The sequence below is a fragment of the Euprymna scolopes genome, chromosome 6 (assembly GCF_053919585.1).
Source record: "Euprymna scolopes isolate OS-2025 chromosome 6, ASM5391958v1, whole genome shotgun sequence".
NCBI classification, from domain to species: domain Eukaryota; kingdom Metazoa; phylum Mollusca; class Cephalopoda; order Sepiida; family Sepiolidae; genus Euprymna; species Euprymna scolopes.
Genome location: NC_136487.1, coordinates 134,727,683 through 134,747,457, shown reverse-complemented (window position 1 = coordinate 134,747,457; position 19,775 = coordinate 134,727,683). Strand labels below are relative to the sequence as shown.

General features: G+C 31.0%; 1 protein-coding gene across 1 annotated transcript in view; it reads right to left on the bottom strand.

Moving 5' to 3' along the window:
* The window catches only part of LOC145277960 (guanylate cyclase soluble subunit alpha-2-like), a 580,255-nt gene that overhangs the window by 184,093 nt on the left and 376,387 nt on the right, over window positions 1–19,775 (bottom strand). The window contains exon 4 of the mRNA XM_080130085.1: window positions 4,070–4,259. Within this exon, the coding sequence (XP_079986211.1) occupies window positions 4,070–4,259 (190 nt within the window). The remainder of the gene's footprint in view (window positions 1–4,069; window positions 4,260–19,775) is intronic.

Genomic DNA, 19,775 nt, shown 5'->3' with positions numbered 1-19,775 from the left:
GCTGATGTCGACACTTTTTTGACGGGGGAGGGGAGTACTTAAAATTATGCAGATTCAGTTTTATTGCTTCGTGTGTGTTTTTTTTTGTTTCACTTCTGTAGTTGTCACTTCTTCTTCTTCTTCTTCTTCTTATTATTATTATTATTATTATTATTATTAGTAGTAGTAGTAGTAGTATTTATTCACGAGGAGTAGTCACTCAGGCCATCATCAAAGATGTATCTTTGAAAACAACTTGTAGCGTTCTCTAAATTTTGAATAGTAACAAGTCTTCCCAGATTTCCAGAACTTTCCACCTCTGTCGATAATTTTTGCAGATGAATTTGCGTTATAGAAACAGCCGCTTACCATTGATTTCTCGTTTATATTATTATTATTATTATTATTATCACCATTATTATTATTATTATTATTATTATTATTATTATTATTATTATTATTATTATTATTATTATTATCACCATTATTATTATTATTATTATTATTATTATTATTATTATTACCATCACCATTATTATTATTATTATTATTATTATTATTATTATTATTATTATTATTATTACCATCACCATTATTATTATTATTATTATTATTATTATTATTATTATTATTATTATTACCATCACCATTATTATTATTATTATTATTATTATTATTATTATTATTATTATTATTATTATTATTATATATTGCTATTTGAACGTATATATATTGCTATTTGAACGTAAAGGACTATTATTTGGGACCATATTAAAAGGGACTATGTGAAAAGATGAGCGTGATAGTTGTTCACATTACATTTAAAGTATTTAATTCCAGTTCACGCTGAGAAGCAGGAAAAAAGGAGGCAATCTCAGAGAGAGAATAACCTATGTAGGTTAGAAGGCATTTTAAAATCTGAGGACCTTTAAAGTGAAGAGGTTTGATTTTGCTACTAAACGGCTTTGTCGGGAGTATATACGTCGAGGGGATACAAGCACAGTAGGCTCATAAGAGCATATTTGATTAATGTACTTATAAAACACGCACGGAGGTGCAACATTGTGGTGAGGGAACAGGGATTAGTGCTCGGTTCATAGTAAGGTACCTTTAATTACTGTTCTCATCTTAAGTTATTCTCGAAAGAGCGCCTGGTGCAACGGATAAAGTACTTAATGGTGATATTAAGAACACAATTGCTAATTTACCTGATGAAAGTTAGAGACTAAGTTATCTAAAACGTTGGGCAAATAACGCCCCAGGCGAAAACAGTAGCTAAAAAAATAATTAGTCTTTATAATAAATAATAATAAATAATAAGTAGTTTTAATAATAGATAAATAATAATTAGTTTACATAATAAATAATACACATTAAATAATAATCAGTTTTAACATAAAATAATAATAAATATAATTAATAATAATTAGTTGTAATAATAAATATAATAACAAATAATTAGTTTTAATAATAAATAATAATAATAATAATTAGTTTAATATAAATATGATAAATAATAATGAGTCTTAACAAATAATAATAAAATAATTAGTTGTAATAATAAATAATAATAAAAAATAATAAGTTTTAATAATAAATAATAATAAATAATTAGTTTTAATAATAGATAATAATAATAATAATAATAAAAAATAATTAGTTTAAATAATAAATAATAATAAACAATAATGGATCTTAATAACAAATAATAATGATAATAATAAATAATAATTAGGTTTAATAATAAATATAATAAATAATAATTAGTTTTAATAATAAACAATACTAATACTAATAAATAATAATGAGCCACAATAAAAATAATAGATTATAATTAGTTTAATAATCAATAATATTAAATACTAATGAGTTTTTATTATAAATATAATAATTAATAATAAATTAGAATTAGTATTAGTAATCAATTATAATAAAAATAATAATAAATTAATAAATAGTTTTAATAATAAAGATAATAAATAACAATTAGTTTTAATATTAAATAATAATAATAAATAATAATTAGTTTTAATAATAAATAATAATGAGTCTTGATAATAAATAATACAGATAAATAACAACTATTTTTATTACAAATAATAATAAATGACAGTTTTATTATGAAATAGAAATAAATAATAATTAGTTTTAATAATAAATTATTAATTAAATAATAATTAATAATAAATAATAACAATAATAAAAATAACTTAGTTTTAAAAATAAATTATAATAATAAATAATAATTAGTTTTAATATTAAATAATAATAATAATAATAATAAATGATACTTAATAATAATAATAATAATAATAATAATAAATAATAATAATAATAATAATAATAATAATAATTATTATTATTATTTCTTATAAAACGTAACAAAAATAATAATAATTTGTTTCATATTTTAACTTCTTAATTCGAATAAGTTCTCTAAATACATTTTCCAACTTTTAATCAATTATTTTGCATTTAGTTTCAAATTTGTATTCTTCTTACTTTAAGGTTTGGGTGACGCTTTCCATGTGGAGAACGACACAGACTGATGATCTGGCTGCGTGAAGTTCGAATCTAGCTGGTTCTGTAGTCAGACTTCTCTTTTGGAATGTGTACAACAATTATGTTTCCCCTTTTACAAGAATGTCAACTCCAGAATCAAAGTGATCAACAATAATTGTACGACATCGATTCACACAACTATTATTTACTTTGTTTCGGATTTTTGTAATTTGGAATTTAGTCTGAAAAAAATTAAGTTTGTTACAGTTTTAGTGAAAGTTAAGTTAGCTTTTTAACCTTTGCTGAAATGTGTTTAATTATACCCTTTCTAACATACCTTTCCTCTGGACTGCTTGGCCTGACCTGGCAGGACTGTGTCACCAATATCGATGTTCTAGTCAGTGCGCAGATGCCCAGCATATATGCCATCTTGATGACCAGAAGTTTGCGCTGGCTGGGACATGTAAGCTGGATGGATGATGGACGAATCTCTAAAGACCTTTATGCTTGGGGAGCTTGCTTCTGGCACAAGACCTACCGGTCGGCCGGCTCTCCGCTACAAGGGTGTCTGCAAGCGTGATCTGAGGGCCGGCGGTTTCAGCCCCTGGAAGCTTGAGATTGCTGCTCAGACCGTGAGGGCTGGCGGACCACTATCCGATGTGTGACCGAGACATCTGAGAGGAGGAGAACCACACGTTGGCGGGAGAGCGGGCCCGTAGAAAGGAGAAGACAGATCCGGCTTCGACCCTGGCCCAGGTAGAGAGAAAGAAAAGCTACATCTGCAACAACCGTGGTAGGTCCTGTGGCTCCCGTATCGGCCTGCATAGCCACACTTCAAGCTGCAATCCCCCGACTGAATCAGGACGCGGAATTTCATAATCTCTCGAAATCAACGGAACCAACAACAACCATACCTTTCTATCATAGTTGTAATCAGGTGTTATTATTTATGTATGACAAATTAATGCACGACAAGGCAGGACAACTGTTCGTGCTGATTCTCTCTTCGTACAACTAAGGCACGTCATTCGAGCAACCTTTGATGACGGATGACCAGGCATGATCACTGGTGATTGCTAATACTATAATCAAGCAATCCTCGGCACATGAACAACAAACGAATTTAATCACAAAAATTATATATAATCGCGAGTTTAGTTTAAGCTGAAGCTCTATAGATATTCGACAAATATAAAGATTGCTTGCATGCAGAATCCTTTTTAACCAGTAATTGCTTCCGGTTGTCTGTCCTTACAGGTTGCTTAAATGACGTATCTAAGTCGCACGAACACAGAATCAACAGAAGCTGTGCTACCTCTGTCATGCCTTAATTTGTTGTACATAAAAAGAAAAACCGGTTTAAATGTGATAACTTGATGTTGAAGACTAACTTTAACACAATTTACTAAGCCCTTCATTCTTAGGTCAAAACTGTTAAGGTAGTCATGAGATATCGTTTAAAATCCCCAGTCTTACACACGAATTTCCAAACAGTCAAGTTATTTCTTTAACAGTTCCAAGTTAAGAATAATCTAGTATAGAGTGAAAACAAATATGGTTCAGAAGAAGGAATTGTTTCTTTTTTTACCTGAATGATGGAGGCACCCGGGATCGGAATTCACTCGAGTTCCATATATGGCCATGTAGACCGTCTATGTTGCTGTAGAACTCGAGCAGGTTGCTGCCGACAGAACGGAGTGAGCGTCCGTATTCCTGCGCACAGATCTTGAAGTATTCCACACCAAGTTTCTGAAGCTGCTCGTTGAACGTTCTAGAACCTGAAAGAAATAATGACGAACGTTAACAAATAAAGAAACACGGAAAATGTCTTCGATTCCATTTTGTATTCATTACTTTTTAGGTCGAGGAGAAAGGTTTTGAAGAATTTTTGATTTTGATTTCAAATCATGTAATTTTCAAATACGTTTTCGTTATAATACCTTTACTTTATATACCATTTTAAAGAGCGTTTTAGCTCTTTCTAATTACAATCTTCTAAAAACAATTGTCTTCTTTTCAGAACGTTGAATGAAAGATGAAAATAAAAAAGGGAAATTCACAAAATTTAATTTTATGAATTTAAGCTAGGCCAAAAAACTGCTGAAACAGCTCGGGATATTAACAAAGCATTTGCCCCACGAACTACTACTGAACGCACATCACAATGGTGGTTTAAGAAATTTCCTGGCAGCGACAATAGTCCTTAAGGTTATGAGTGTAGTGGTGGTCATCGGATGTTGAGAAGAACCTTAGTCAAAGCCAATCTATGCACAACTGTTCGAAAACTTTATATATATATATAGGTTTCATTTCTAAACTAATGAATCGATCATTATACATTTTAGCATAGAGCTGCCAGGAATGACAATAGGCTATGTGGGCTATATTTAGTTGATTTCTTGTTTAATATAAACGAGCAATGAAATAGCTTCGTGAAAATTGAGATATTAGTTAAATTTTAACAATACGTATTATACATAATTTAATAAATATTCCCGAAATTTCAGTTTATTAGAATGTGTTAAAAAGTTTTAGTGGATACACCCTTCCAATTAAAATGTGTCTAATTCAGATCGGTACTAAATTTTATCCATGGTCAATTAATCAAGATTCCCTGAATTCACATTTTTCTTAAGACTTCTTATGTTCGTTAAATTTCTGAATTTGACAGAAACTTAAATTTTTGACATTTTCTAGAATCATCAGTATTCCTATACTTTGGATTCTTCAGATTCTATTCTAAACTTGAGTGTCATTTTCACAACGTTTCGGTCGATGCAACCTCTGGGCTTCTTCATGTATATCTTGTCAAACTCTGGGATCTGCACAGAATTGCATTACCCACAAGGACACATGGCGCAGTGGTTAGAGAAGTTGGAAGCATTAATTTGCAAAGTGGTATTCTCCTCAGGGTTGAAGGTTCAATGTTCGGTGTGGGTGACCGAAAAATACAGTCTATCTAGTCATGGCTGACGGAACGAGATCATTCAACCCCCGTGAAGTAATTAAAGGGTTCCGTTCAAAATTCCGTGCAGATTCTTGAGTTAGACAGAAATAATACCAAGTTCGACAAAATACACTTGAAGAAGATTGGAGGTTACATCGACCGAAACGTTGTGATAATCACACTGAAGACGATATCACTAATCCAAAGAATCCAGTTAATACGAATAACCAATTCTCATCTTAAAAAATTCAAAAACGGTTTTTCAATCGTGTTAAATATTTATATTTTTATACGGGGGTTTTCTTATCCTTTTTCCGATGAAAATATGGAAACCTATACAAAAGTGACACGTGTCGTCTTCTAAAAGTAGGTCCAGAGAACATCGAAAAGCCGTAATTTCATCGTTTGTAAATTCTTGACAATCGACAATTTACGAGTTATATTTAGATTTACATCGCTTTTCTTAGTCTTCTAATTAGATAAGCGCTTCGGCATCTCCCGACTGTTACCGAACGGTGAGTCGTACTTGTCTGGTTTCTAAAAATAGACCAGTACCGAAAAAATAGTTAAAATTCCATTTTGTAGATTACGCAGCATCATTTTGATAACGCCCATGAATTTAAATTAAAAAAAAAATGCTTTTACGACTCCAACGACGGTTCTAATTCAGAGTGTCCCTTTTTATATTACCGGATCTTCTTCGCAGTAAAAACTAAATTTGTGTTTACCCTGACTATTGTTGGGAGTATAAGAAAATAAGGACTTCTTCGAATGGATAATTTCCTTTTTAAAATGGCCGATCATTTAGAATTGGTTTACGAAAGATTAAACTTATTGCTGTCGCAGTGCTTCCCCCGACTAAAATCTTCATCTACACTTGACAAAAGCAAAAGATATCAAGAGACAATATGAATATCTTGCCTTATTCACTCACTTCCATATCGCCATCGTTGTATCCGTTGTCGCATTTCTCCTCCCACTTGTAATTTCATCACAAGGGGGTCAGGCTGCACTTGAGATAAATAATTAAATTGACGGAAAACAAAAGAGTCGAGTCAACATTTTGACTCGATTAACTTTTCTATGTTCAACATCTGTTCTGAAACTTTAGTGTATAAGATCTCAAGAGAAAGAGAGAAAGAGAGAGAAAGAGAGAGAGAGAGAAAGAAAAGGGTGTGTATGTGAATATGTGTGTATGTGAGATACAGAATAAAAACTGTGTATGTGTGTGTGTGTGCGTGTGTGTGAGAGAAAGACAAGACAGAGTACTCGCTAAATAACAAAGCCTGTGGTTTAAATCAGTGTTTCTCAACGCGAGCCCCCAGGCTTTTTGTGAACCTGATAAATTTGGAAATAGACATAGAGCTTTTATTTCGCTGTGATTCCAAAGCAAATATATATGGAGGTTAAAATTGTATGGCTTTTTTTATACTAATCTAGATTTATAAAATCACAGTAGCATAAGCTCTGTACTTGAAGTTCAAACGAACACAATTGTGGAATAATGCCTGTTACACGAAGACGACTTATAACGTTAGAATCACAAAGATATTTGCTTATTTTTTGAAAGGAAATAATTATGTGGGTTTGAGTTATTTTGAAGCTGAAAATGGGCCGGACGGTAGAAAGGTTAAGGCGCACTGGTTACAATCATAAGCGATCGACTTAGCTAAACTATCCTAAGAGAAAAATATCAACTAACTAGTCTACTTTTACTCAGTTTAGAAAAGTAAAGTGGTCGACCATAGTCGCGGGCAACCAAAAGCTCCTTTTTTCATTAGCAAATACACCGAGCTGTATGGGGAGGGTACCACTCATTACCAAGATTACACCAGTTGATCTGGATTGATATCCGTTAATTCTAACTGCTTAAGAAAGAGAGCTCCAGTACACTTGTTGAGGCTTTCGTATGCCGTGGCCGAGAATTGAACCCTAATTCTCCAGCTCATAAAATTCAGGAAAAAGTATAAAAAATGGAGATGTTTGAAAATAGTGTGGTGAAAATGGTTAAAAGAATGAGGTTTGGGAGAACCAATTTCATAACTAAGCAAAGTATAAAAGATTTTTTTGGTCCGCGTAGTTCTAAATCATCGATAATATTTCCCTCCACATTGTTCGAAATTTTTTGAAACTCTTATCATACATATTTATTTCATCTGCATCAAATATGGACGAATGATCTTAGAATGTGTTTAAGGAGATGCTTTTATGACAATCAAGAACCAGGTTATGCCAGAATAAATGACATCGTCATTGTTAAAATGTTTTTGATTTCTGGTGAGGGTATGAACTAAATGACTCGAACGATCTTACTTATAACTTACGGTTAGGATCAACCAAGCAGAACCATCCAACTTTATTATAAAAAATATCGAATTTTTGATTTCAATTCAGTTCGTTGTCAACCTCTATCTTGAAACGAATGAGTCGTGACTGCGTTGATTCTTCGCCGCCATCTTTGTTACGTTACTAAGAATTACTCAATACTCGAGATCGTGACTGCATTGATTCTTCGCCACTATCTTTGTTATTAAGAATTACTCAACACTCGAGATCGTGACTGCATTGATTCTTCGCCGCCATCTTTGTTATTAAGAATTCCTGGATCCCCAACTGTACTGACATGCAGAAGTTCAAGTGTAACGTGAACCGACATCTTGCTGCCCAACTCCCCACATAGTACCCCTGTAGCTTATGTCCCTGATAGTAGCCCCCTACATAAAATTGGCAATGTGCCTTGTTTGGGGTGAAAATGTAAAAAAAAATACTCAATACTCGAGATCGTGACTGCATTGGTTCTTCGCCGCCATCTTAGTTACTAAGAATTACTCAACACTCGAGATCGTAACTGCATTGATTCTTCACCGATTTGATTTACTATCGCTATCTTTGTTCAACATAATGTCTCAACACTTAACAGACATCCATACACGTACTTGATAATTCTGCAAATCAACAACTATTTTCATGAACGTATCAAAGAAAAGATTTTATTAAAAAGGAAATTTCTAGACATTTCATAGCTAGCAATCTTGTAATATAAATCTTTGTGACAGTACCAAAGTCGTTTGACATGTCCTCGAACGAAAAACTCACTATCGATTCACAGATCCTGTGTTATGTTACAGTAGGTATATCGTTTGTTGATCTTGCAGGACAACGTCCACACTGTTTGTCACTGGTGAGGTGATTGATAAATCTTTGATTTATTACAGATTAAAGAAATTTGCTATAAAATTATAAAGTGATTTTTAATTAAATAATATATTCAGCATTAATAAAATGATATTAACTTGAATTTTGAATCCCAACAAGGAATACCCGGCGTATCGTATCGCTAAAACGACTGAGGGAACATAATGACTCTTTTTCCAAGAAGTTGACTTCTAATTAATATTTATATTTTTATAATGTTTGAATTAAAAATAAAAGTCAAATATAATATTTCTCTGTGATGGACGTCAACTGCGAATATATTGGCTAAAAATGAATTATATTTATCCAAGCTTGTACAAGTCGGGGCTGCGTTCTTACCGTGAAAAACTTGGAGAGATATTATTTTTAGATCAAATGTGACAAAATTTGGAGAAAATACGATTTTCCAGCGTAAGAGGCATTTAAAAAATTTTGCAAACGAGTGACGAAAGCTCAAATACCACTTGAAAATAAGGGTTTGTTGAGTTTGACAGATAGGAAGCAGGGTATCGAGGTGATTTGTAAAGATGAATGTAATTGACAGAGAAAATAATTGCGATTATTAATTAAATTAGAGGTAAACACAACAAGTATTTGTTTACATTGAACTTGAAAATGGTACTTATTTAGTCAGTTGTGAAGCAACGCCGTCGTTCTATGAAAATGCTACTTTGATTTCAAGGGTGAATGACTGACCGATGAACAAGGGTTCTTATGGAGTTACTTGGACGCATCGAAAACGAAGATACGTTCATCAGATTTGCCCGTTTAGCGGAGAAAACTTCATTAGAAACTGCAGCGTGACTAACAGTAAGATTTGCCATAGCATTTCCTATGCAAAGGTGCTATTTATTTGAAAAAAAAAAGGTTTCCGCTCAGGGAATCTACGTGAAGGGTAATTCGCAAACCCCATTTAATTAATTGATTAATTAACCGTGATTGCTAATTACATCGATGAAGTTTATAGATGCGGATATAAATGAAAAAGTTAATATCTGTTCCGTTTAATTATCGAAGTACAGGGGGAAAAAGATGTAGCGCGTCTAATTGTGCACTAGTAAGAAACCTCGGCTTTGCCCTGAATTAAGTTAGGAGCACAATGACTTTTTACATTCGCTCATACTGTCATTTTTATCTTTAATATTTTTACATTCCATTTGTTGAGTTAAAACGGCTTAGGTAAAATAAACCTAGAGTTGTTCATCCTGTCAGAGCACACATACTATCTCAATAAATGAATGAAAATCCGTGAGTTCTTTTGCTCCACGCCCTGACCCCACAATACCATATTTTCAAATATTATTTTTACTTTCTATTCATTTCAAATTATAATCAGACCAATAAAAAAAAGTATCTCTTTTTATGGATGTTCGAAGCAAACGCTAGCTCCATGTTATTATGGTTTTTGTTGTGATCAAAAGAAGATATAATTCTCCAAGAAGTCTGGATAATAGTGCTGAAATAGATATGACTGGCAGATCGCCCGGCGTTTCCCGGTTGCAAAGTACGCTTAAATATATTTTAATTTATGTATATTTAGTATCTATATATTAATGCGATAACGTGTGTGTCATTTTCTGTGTCACGTTTACATCCGGGTCGTTTAATTGTTATGTACTACCTTTTCTGAAAATAAATAATTTTACAAAGAATCCTCATAACTTTTTGTTTCGGTTTCGATTATAGCACCCCAATAATCTATTTTTAAAAAATAAGTTTATCAAGAATTCTTCATAAGTCTTGGTTTCGGTTTCGATTTTAGCTGGTGGCACCTTAGTAATCTATTTTTTTTATAAATAATTTTATCAAGAATTTTTCATAAGTTTTAGTTTCGGTTTCGATTATAGCTAAAGGAATGATATATATATATATAAGTTTGGGATTCGGGTTTCATTCAAGCTGATGAACCAAAGTCATATAGATATATTTTTTATTTTGGAAATCGCAACTTTATAATGCGAAAAAATCGATAGAATATTAACTCTATAATAATTTATACGAAATCTGTAAGAATTAAAATAGATAAATACTTTTGCAGTTTAAACAAAATAGCTACAATAATATCAGAGCGTCCCCATTTACATATAAATCAGTCCCCTGTGGAATTTCTACAGGTTCCACTAGTTTATTGTTATATAGCCAATTCTCAATTTATTACAATATTACACCCCATATATCGCAGTGAGCTAAAGAGTTTCCAAAGATATGATTTGGTGCCATCAGCTAAAATCGAAATCAAAACATTTAGCCGTTTAGAGTGGAATTCGCAAAAATATAACCTAAGTAAAAAAACTTAAAAATAATAACGCATTTTAACTTACGAATGTATATTCGTGTATCCGTAAAGAATCACTTTAAGTCCACTTACACCTGAAGAGTTTTAATTTTAGTATTGGCATTTTTAGCGAATTTTTTTTTCCGAAAAAAAAAAAAAAATCAGATTTGTCTCATACGTCCCGAATCCCCGGTGTACCAAAATTCAAGTTTGTAGACAAAAAAAAAAAAAAAAAAAAAAAAAAAATCACAGAATATTTTTTAGAAACCATTCCGCATACATAGATAGCCTTATATATATATATATATATATATATATATATATATATATATATATATATATATATATATATCGACTAGCAATGTACTCGGCGTTGCCAGTCGTGAAACATGATATTTAAATTTATGCAAAGTTCTTATTTTTTATTATAGAATGAATACTCTATTATATATATATATATATATATATATATATATATATATAGAGAGAGAGAGAGAGAGATAGAGAGAGAGAGAGAGAGAGAGAGAAATAAAAAGCAACAAAGCGTATTATGTGTTCATCAACGTTCCGTCTTTATTTCGAGACTTCCTCTGGATGAAATAAAGACGAAACGTTGATGAACACATAATACGGTTTGTTCCTTTTTATTTCTCTATTTTGTCGGAATACTATTTACATATTTCTCATCATATATATATATATATATATATATATATATATATATATATATATATATATGTATATATATATATAAGAACACAATGTAAGATTGCAAATTATACTTGACAACTATTTACTGTTCGACAGAATACTTAAATAAGAATTATTAACATTAACTTATTCCGCTGAGTATTTAATAAATGCGTTCTTCTCATATATATATAAATAATAATATATTAGAAAATGAATAAATTGAAACTTCATTATATGAAAACTAGTCGTATATGCAATAAAATGTTTTTGAGTAAAGAGTTCATGAAATGAGGGAAAGAAATGAAAAATGAAAAATGTGAAAAAAATTAACGATTAAAAATCTAGATGAAAGGATACGAAGTAGTTAGGTATTTCCAAAGCGAAATGATCATAAAAGTGAATGTTTTCATTAGAAGAAATCAGATTTACAATGTTGACAAATGTATCCAAATTGAAAATACAAAATGTGTATAATCCAAATCTGTACACAGGTTTATTTGCAAGCAGTTGAGGAAGAAATATTATTTCGGATCGTTAAAATTTTTTCACTTAGCATTAGCGAAACCGTCATAACGGTTAAAAATTCGATGACAAGCTCTATCTCGTATTTTAATTGTTTGAGCGTTTTCATTTGTTTGGGATAACTATATAAATATTAATATTCGATTTAATTTTAGAGAACATTTGACGTGTAAGCTTAATTTTTCCTTCTTGATTATATATATATATATATATATTAGTCATTTACAAAATTGACAAAAATGCTTTTGGTGCTATCAGTTTAAATCGAAACCAACAATCCAGCCCTAGTCGGTCGCAACCGTTTGAGATATAATCAGGTAGATATAAAAAAAATACCTAAAAACACTTTTAACACACACACACACACACACACACACACACACACACACACACACACACACACATATATATGCGCATGCGTACAAGAACGCTTCGATTTACGCATGCCAACTTCCAATTTCTTTAAATTTTGACCTCTTATTTTCAATGGCTTAAAACCCATAAAATACGGTCAACATAAATGCAACCATTAAACCTGTTTTCCGTCAAGGAAAAGATATAGTTTGAGAGAATGTAGACGCACACACATACATAGTAAATTTTATATATTATATTATGAGTATCTTAATACGATGAATGAAATCTCGATTGATTGAAAGTGTCTTGTTTCGTCATTCATTTCTCTTAATTTTCATTTCATATAATTGTCATTCCGTATCACTTTGATCTAAATGAAGTATATTTATCTAAATATTCTGGAAAATGAAAGCGTATCTTCAAAATACTAGAAGCACTTCGTGAAACTCCCCCCCCCACAACTGACTCTGTTATGTCAATCTACATTTATTAACCTGAGAGTTCTCATCCATTCTTTCAATGTCTTCTGTTCTGTAGATCATCATCATCAGTATGATTTTAATCATCATCATCATCATCATCATCATCATGATCACTAATTTAACGTTTGTTTTGTATGTGAGAACGCATTGGACGGCTTTTAGAATGTGATTACCAAACGAACCCGTCTTTGCCCAGGTTTTTATTTATCCATCTTTTTCCCAAATCGTTTGTTATAAGAAATATTAAAAATATTTATTGCATATAGAATTACAATCTGTCAATTTAAGCATCTTTAATATGAAGCTGTATAAATTCAAAACTAGATTAACTCCAGTAGATACTATTTGATAGTATTGTAGTTTTTCCGAAAATAATAATATGAACTAGACTACCCGTGACACGTTGGGTCAGTATGTTATATTAGCTATAGAATTCATGTATGAGCGTGACACTTGTGACGTAAAGAAAATAGTTTTTTTTTTACATAACAAAAACATTTCTATGAAAGTATATTAAAATGAAAAAAGAATATAGATAGATTTCTGTGAGTCGTTCTGTTTATTATAATTGATTATTTTTGAAAATTTTTTTTACAGTTACTGAATTATAAGTGGTTGGCCATACTTATAGGTAAATGTGCACTGGACGGATACCATAATACTTATTATAGTTAAATTCAAATTTTGCTATATCTGTTTTTTTTACATCGTTCATTTCTGTATTACGTTTAAGTTATTTTAAACCCCATTTTCCCATGTTAAATAATAAATTTCGAAATAATTACGTTAATATTTCAGCGTCCATATTGTTCTTTTGTTTTTTGTTTATTTTAAACCCCACTCTTCCCATGTTAAATAATAATTTCGAAAGAATAACGTTAATATTTCAGCGTCCCAATTGTTTTTTTTTCGCGTTTAAATTACCCAAATAAACAATTGTTAATACTGCCTGCTTTTTTTTTACACCGTTCATTTCTGTATTACGTTTAAGTTATTTTAAACCCCACTCTTCCCATGTTAAATAATAATTTCGAAATAATGACGTTAATATTTCAGTGCGCAGGTCATGCGCGTGCGCAACCGGATGTTGTAAACCGGAAAGTGGGTTACATACATCGTTACAAGATAATTTGAGTTTTATAATCATATAGATTAGTTATAATGCGAATTACGGATAATAAAAATTTACGTATGATACGATTTACGTATGATACGATTTACATATAGTAATATTTACGTATAGTATGATTTACTTATAATACAATTTACGTATAATAACATTTACGTATAATACCATTTACGTATAATACCATTTTCGTATAGTACGATTTACATATAATACCATTTAAATATAGTACGATTTACGTATAATACCATTTACGTATAAGACCATTTATGTATAATACCATTTACATATAATACTATTTTCACATAGTACGATTAACGTATAATACCAGTTACGTATAGTAAGATTTACGTATGATATTATTTACGTATAATACCATTTATGTATAATACCATTTACGTATAATACCACTTATGTATAATACCATTTACGTATAATACCATTTTCGTATAGTAAAATTTACATATAATACCATTTAAATATAGAACGATTTATGTATAATACAATTTATGTATAATGCCATTTACGTATGATACCATTTATGTATAATACCATTTACGTATAATATCATTTATGGTTAATACCATTTTCGTATAGTACGATTTACGTATAATCCCATTTACGTATAACACCATTTACATATAATACCATTTACGTATAATACCATTTATGTCTAATACCATTTTCGTATAGTACGATTTACGTATAATATCATTTACGTATAATATCATTTACGTATAATAGCATTTTCGTATAGTACGATTTACGTGTAATACCATTTATGTATAATAACATTTACGTCTAATATCATTTTCGTATAGTACGATTTACGTATAATGCCATTTATGTATTAAACTAAATTACTTATCATACCATTTACGTATAACACGATTTACGTATTATGCAAGTTACATATAATACGACTTATGTATAGTACGATTCTCAAATAATACAACTGCGTTGTTTAAAGTTAAACTAACTAAAACACATAATCTGCATATGCTCGCTGATATACGCTCGTGTCCTGTTCTATATTTGAGATAGGCTCTAAAACCAGCTATCTACACAGCTATATAGGAAGTTATGAAAATATATATTGTAATTAAGCTACACAGAATATTTCGCGTTTCATCCTCGCGTGAATTCGTCACCTGTACCTTTGTCTTGTAAGTGCCCGACCAAAGTTAGTAGGTAGCAAGTAAAAATCTGTCAGAATAATCTATTTTGATCAAATTACAGCCATACAACCACGCGTGATCAAACTATTTTCCATAAATAAGCGGTTCTTTCTTTTTTCTATACCGATGTATCTATATACCATGGGCTTCATTTTCATTTTTAAACATTTCAGTTTGAGACTTTTTCTTTCTTGCTTTCTTGTTTCTTTTTGTTTTATTTCGCCGATTTAGATGCTATCTTAAACATGAATATAAGTGCGAACACCAATGAAGACAATCTTTATCCGTCGTCGTCATTAACGTAGGGGGCACACTCTTTAAATAAGGTAGAATAAGCCCGTCTAGCTACTGATATTCGTTTAGTTAATTATTAACACTGATAAATTAATATAAAATTATCGTAATTAATTCAATCAAAAACAAACGAAAAAAAAAGTTTCCATTTAATTACGATACGTAGATCGTGATTTATATCCAATTAAAAACCGCTCACGGATGGTGACTAGTTCGTTTAGGCTTATATATCCGATGTGTAGACTGACTTATATAAAGAGTAGAGGGAGAGGGGTGCCCTGCCTTACCGGCTCGTAAAATACGTTTACATAGATTACGAATTTATTATTACAGAGCCAATTCTCTATAGGATATTATATTTCTACCAAATATATAATATTATTTTTTTATGTTTGAAATCACTGACTTAGGTACCATCAGCTAGAATCGGAAACAAAACATTCCGGCAGGTAAGAAGAATTTAATATTAAACACCCTAAAGAAATGAATTGAATTTGGACATGCGTAAAAAGAAGTAAAAATATGTCGGCAAGTTGAAATGAATAGTTTGCATTTAATACTTGCTGTATGCGGTATTCATCCGTCCAAATAAAGATTTTACTCGTTATAAACCATCCTTCGCGTATGACTACAATTCCGTGTTTATTTCACTTTTATGTGACGAGTAATTCATAAGTTTATCGGTGAAATATATACACACAGACATACAGACACACAAGCATTTACATTTTTTTGTGATACAGAAAATGAAGAAATTACTGAATGATTAATTGCTCGCGATCAACTTCATAATTCAAGTTTTTTTTTTTTTTTTTTTTACATAAACGTTACATTCAAATGCTTACTTAGAATATTGAATAGTATTACGACTAGAAAGAGAGGTTGATTACAACAAATATATTTTCAAATTTTGTACTGATATTTTATTTTTTTTCAATTCATTCATTCATCCAGAAGAAGTCTTACAATAAAGACGAAACGTTGATGGACGTGTAACTTGGTTTGCCTTTTTTATCTCCCTCGTTCTATGTTACTATAAAGTTGAACTTTTTTCCCGCTCTAATATTGATATTAAACGCCTACGTTTTCTGTTGCTATAAAAATTGCTTTCACCACGAGAGCATAATGTGACACAAGGTCGTTTTTGATGTGGAAGTAAACCATCTTTTCCGAAACGAGGCACTCTGGAAGTAGGCGAAAATAAAAATCTTAGTCAGAAGGCTATTATTTTCGGTTTTAAAATTATTAAAACGAATTCTTAATATACTAAGTTATGGATATGCGAGCGACTTCATAAAAATTAACTAATTTTCATATTCCTTTGCAAAACGAGAGTTCATAATGCTGTTATATATTTTTATGGTGTCTTATTAGACGATTGGTTTCATTTTACTATTACGTTTAATTCTATTTATACATAGTTTCTACATTGTGCATAATTGCGTAGAATTGAAAATGAAAACATTCTAGCACACTGACAGGTTTACACACATCGAACCTTGTATGTGTGTGTACAGAACGTTTCTATCACACTCTTCTCTGAATATTTGGTCAACAGGCTTGAAACCTGACATATAAGTTATTTGGACCCCATGAAAACCTTTGATTATTCTGGAAGCATTTACTGTCGCTTATCCCAACAGAAACAAAATGGTTTAATGAAGAAATTATCCTTATTTTTTTGTTCTATTTTTGTAGTTCTTAACCTAGTTATAGGATTTTAAACCTGTTTGTGTATGAGTGTGAATTTCTCGTCTCTACATGACTTAGAAATTATTATTTAATTAATAGTATTAATGGATTTGCGTCAATTAATAAACGAACTTCCAAAAAGTCCAATTGCACAAAATAACTTGAATACGAAATTGAAGTAACTAAAATATATTTCGTTCCATTTCTCCCTAAATAATTGTATCAGCTTTCCTTTCATTATAAGTAACACTCGGCAGGTTCACACATACACACACACGCATATATATATATATTATTCCTTAATTGGAAATTTTTTATTTTGAGATGAGCATTATATATATATTAATTCTATTTTTATTTCGGACTATTAGTCTCATCTTTATTAGTTGTTGTTTTGTTTAATCTTTTTATTGGTTCACAACGTTTCGGCCAACTTCCTCTGGCCTTCGTCAGGTGGTAACCGCGACGGATAGGAACTTCGAATCTCCTAACTGCATTCTCAGCCATCACTGCCATCCGTAGTTGTTGTCGTCTCACCACTTTTTTTGACCAATTACCTCTGGCACGCTTTGGGTGGGATTGAAACCGCTATCTTCAGACAATGTTCATCTGGAACCGTAGAGATTCAACGTCTCTATCAACTATAAAGATGAGACTAATAGTCCGAAATAAAAATAGAATTAATATATATATATATATATATATATATATATATATATATATATATATATATATATATATATATATATATATATATATATATATATATATCATTATTCACTCTTATATAAAAATTATTGGTAAGCGGTCAAAATTGAGAAAAAAAAGTTCAAATTAGCTGGAGTCCTGATTGTGCATACATGTACATTTTTAGTTTAAAGTCGTTAAATTTTTAGCCGTTTTCATCCACTGGGCGATTGGTAAGGCGATAACGATGCAGACTAAGGAGCTAACTAATGCTTATGGCTGGAACGCTGAACGTTATGGTTTCGACTCCAGCCGATGGCACCGATCTCATTTTTTTAAGCTTTTGAAATTATTATTATGTATATTAGGTACAATATAATTAGTTATAGAGAATTTGCCCTCTAATAATAAATACAAAATTTGCAAAAAGTTTAAATATATGTATATTACAATATTTTACGACTGGGCAGGGCGCCCTGCTAGTATATATATATATATATATATATATATATATATATATATATATATACATATATATATATACATATATATATACATATATATATATACATATATATACATATATATATATACATATATATATATATATACATATATATATATATATATATATATATTTGTTTGTGCTGGTAAAAAATATGCTTTGCTTCTGAAGATTTATCCGACTTTGTTATTGAAAACAGTTCCTTTACTTACCTCCGCCATAAAGGTTAGGGTTTCGGTCGTATTTGTTCGTTTGTTATTTTTGTGTACAGCCAAGATTCGAAATCGCGGTATTAATCGTCGCAACCCTAGTCAAAATATCGATCACAGACTTAAATTAAGAATATGAAGTTCAGAAGTCATTTTTACCCCAAACAAGGCACAGTGCCACTTTGATGTAGGAACCTACTATCGAGGACATAAGTTGCAGGCATACTATGTTGGAAGTCGAGCAGCAAGATGTCTGTTAATATTACACTTCTGCATATCAACACAGTTGGGAAAGCAGGGACCCGAAAGGGAGTAAAAAAATCTAGCAGTTGTGGGGAAGAAACTGTTAGAGTTGATGGCTATCTTATATCTAGGGATCGCTACTGTGTAAGGGGTGGGATTTTGCTGCTTGTTGAGTTTATCCGGGATATTTAAGTTGAAGGGATACAAGAGATTGTAGTTCACCATTAAAGTACTTGTAAAACAGGCAGAGGGATGCAACATTTCATCGATCGGATAGAAATTGAAGTTTAGATTGCAGTCTAGGACCTATCAGGTTGGCGACTCTCTTTTGAACCCTGTCCAGCAGTGAGAGACAAGTAGCAGATGCACCAACTCAAATGTGACAATACTCAATACATGGGCGAATTGTGGCCTTGTAGACATACAGGATACTTTCAGGTGTAAGTAACTTACTAGCACGGTAGGTTTACATTTAAATGAAAAGGAAAAAGGGTATAATGCCACAACTAAAATACGATAACTTTTAGCGGTTCTGATCATCTCAAAGACTCTCTACTTGCTCATATTATAGTCAATGAATTTCTCTACATTATATAACCTTGACCATGATTTTTCAAACTGACTCTAAAAAGTTAACTCAAAGCCGACATTCTGACGAAATTTGAACCTAAGATTTATTCAATAATCGATACACAACTCTGATTATTTTTATAACAATAACAACAAACAAAATTATAGATTCATCAGATTAATATAGTTTGTGCTTTGAACATTTTCATGGCATTATTTCAGAAATACTAAATAAAATATGGGGAAATATAACTAGATAAAAACTCGGCTCATTTTTACGTTGCCATGCGGAGATTTGCAGTTTCATCACTTATTTATG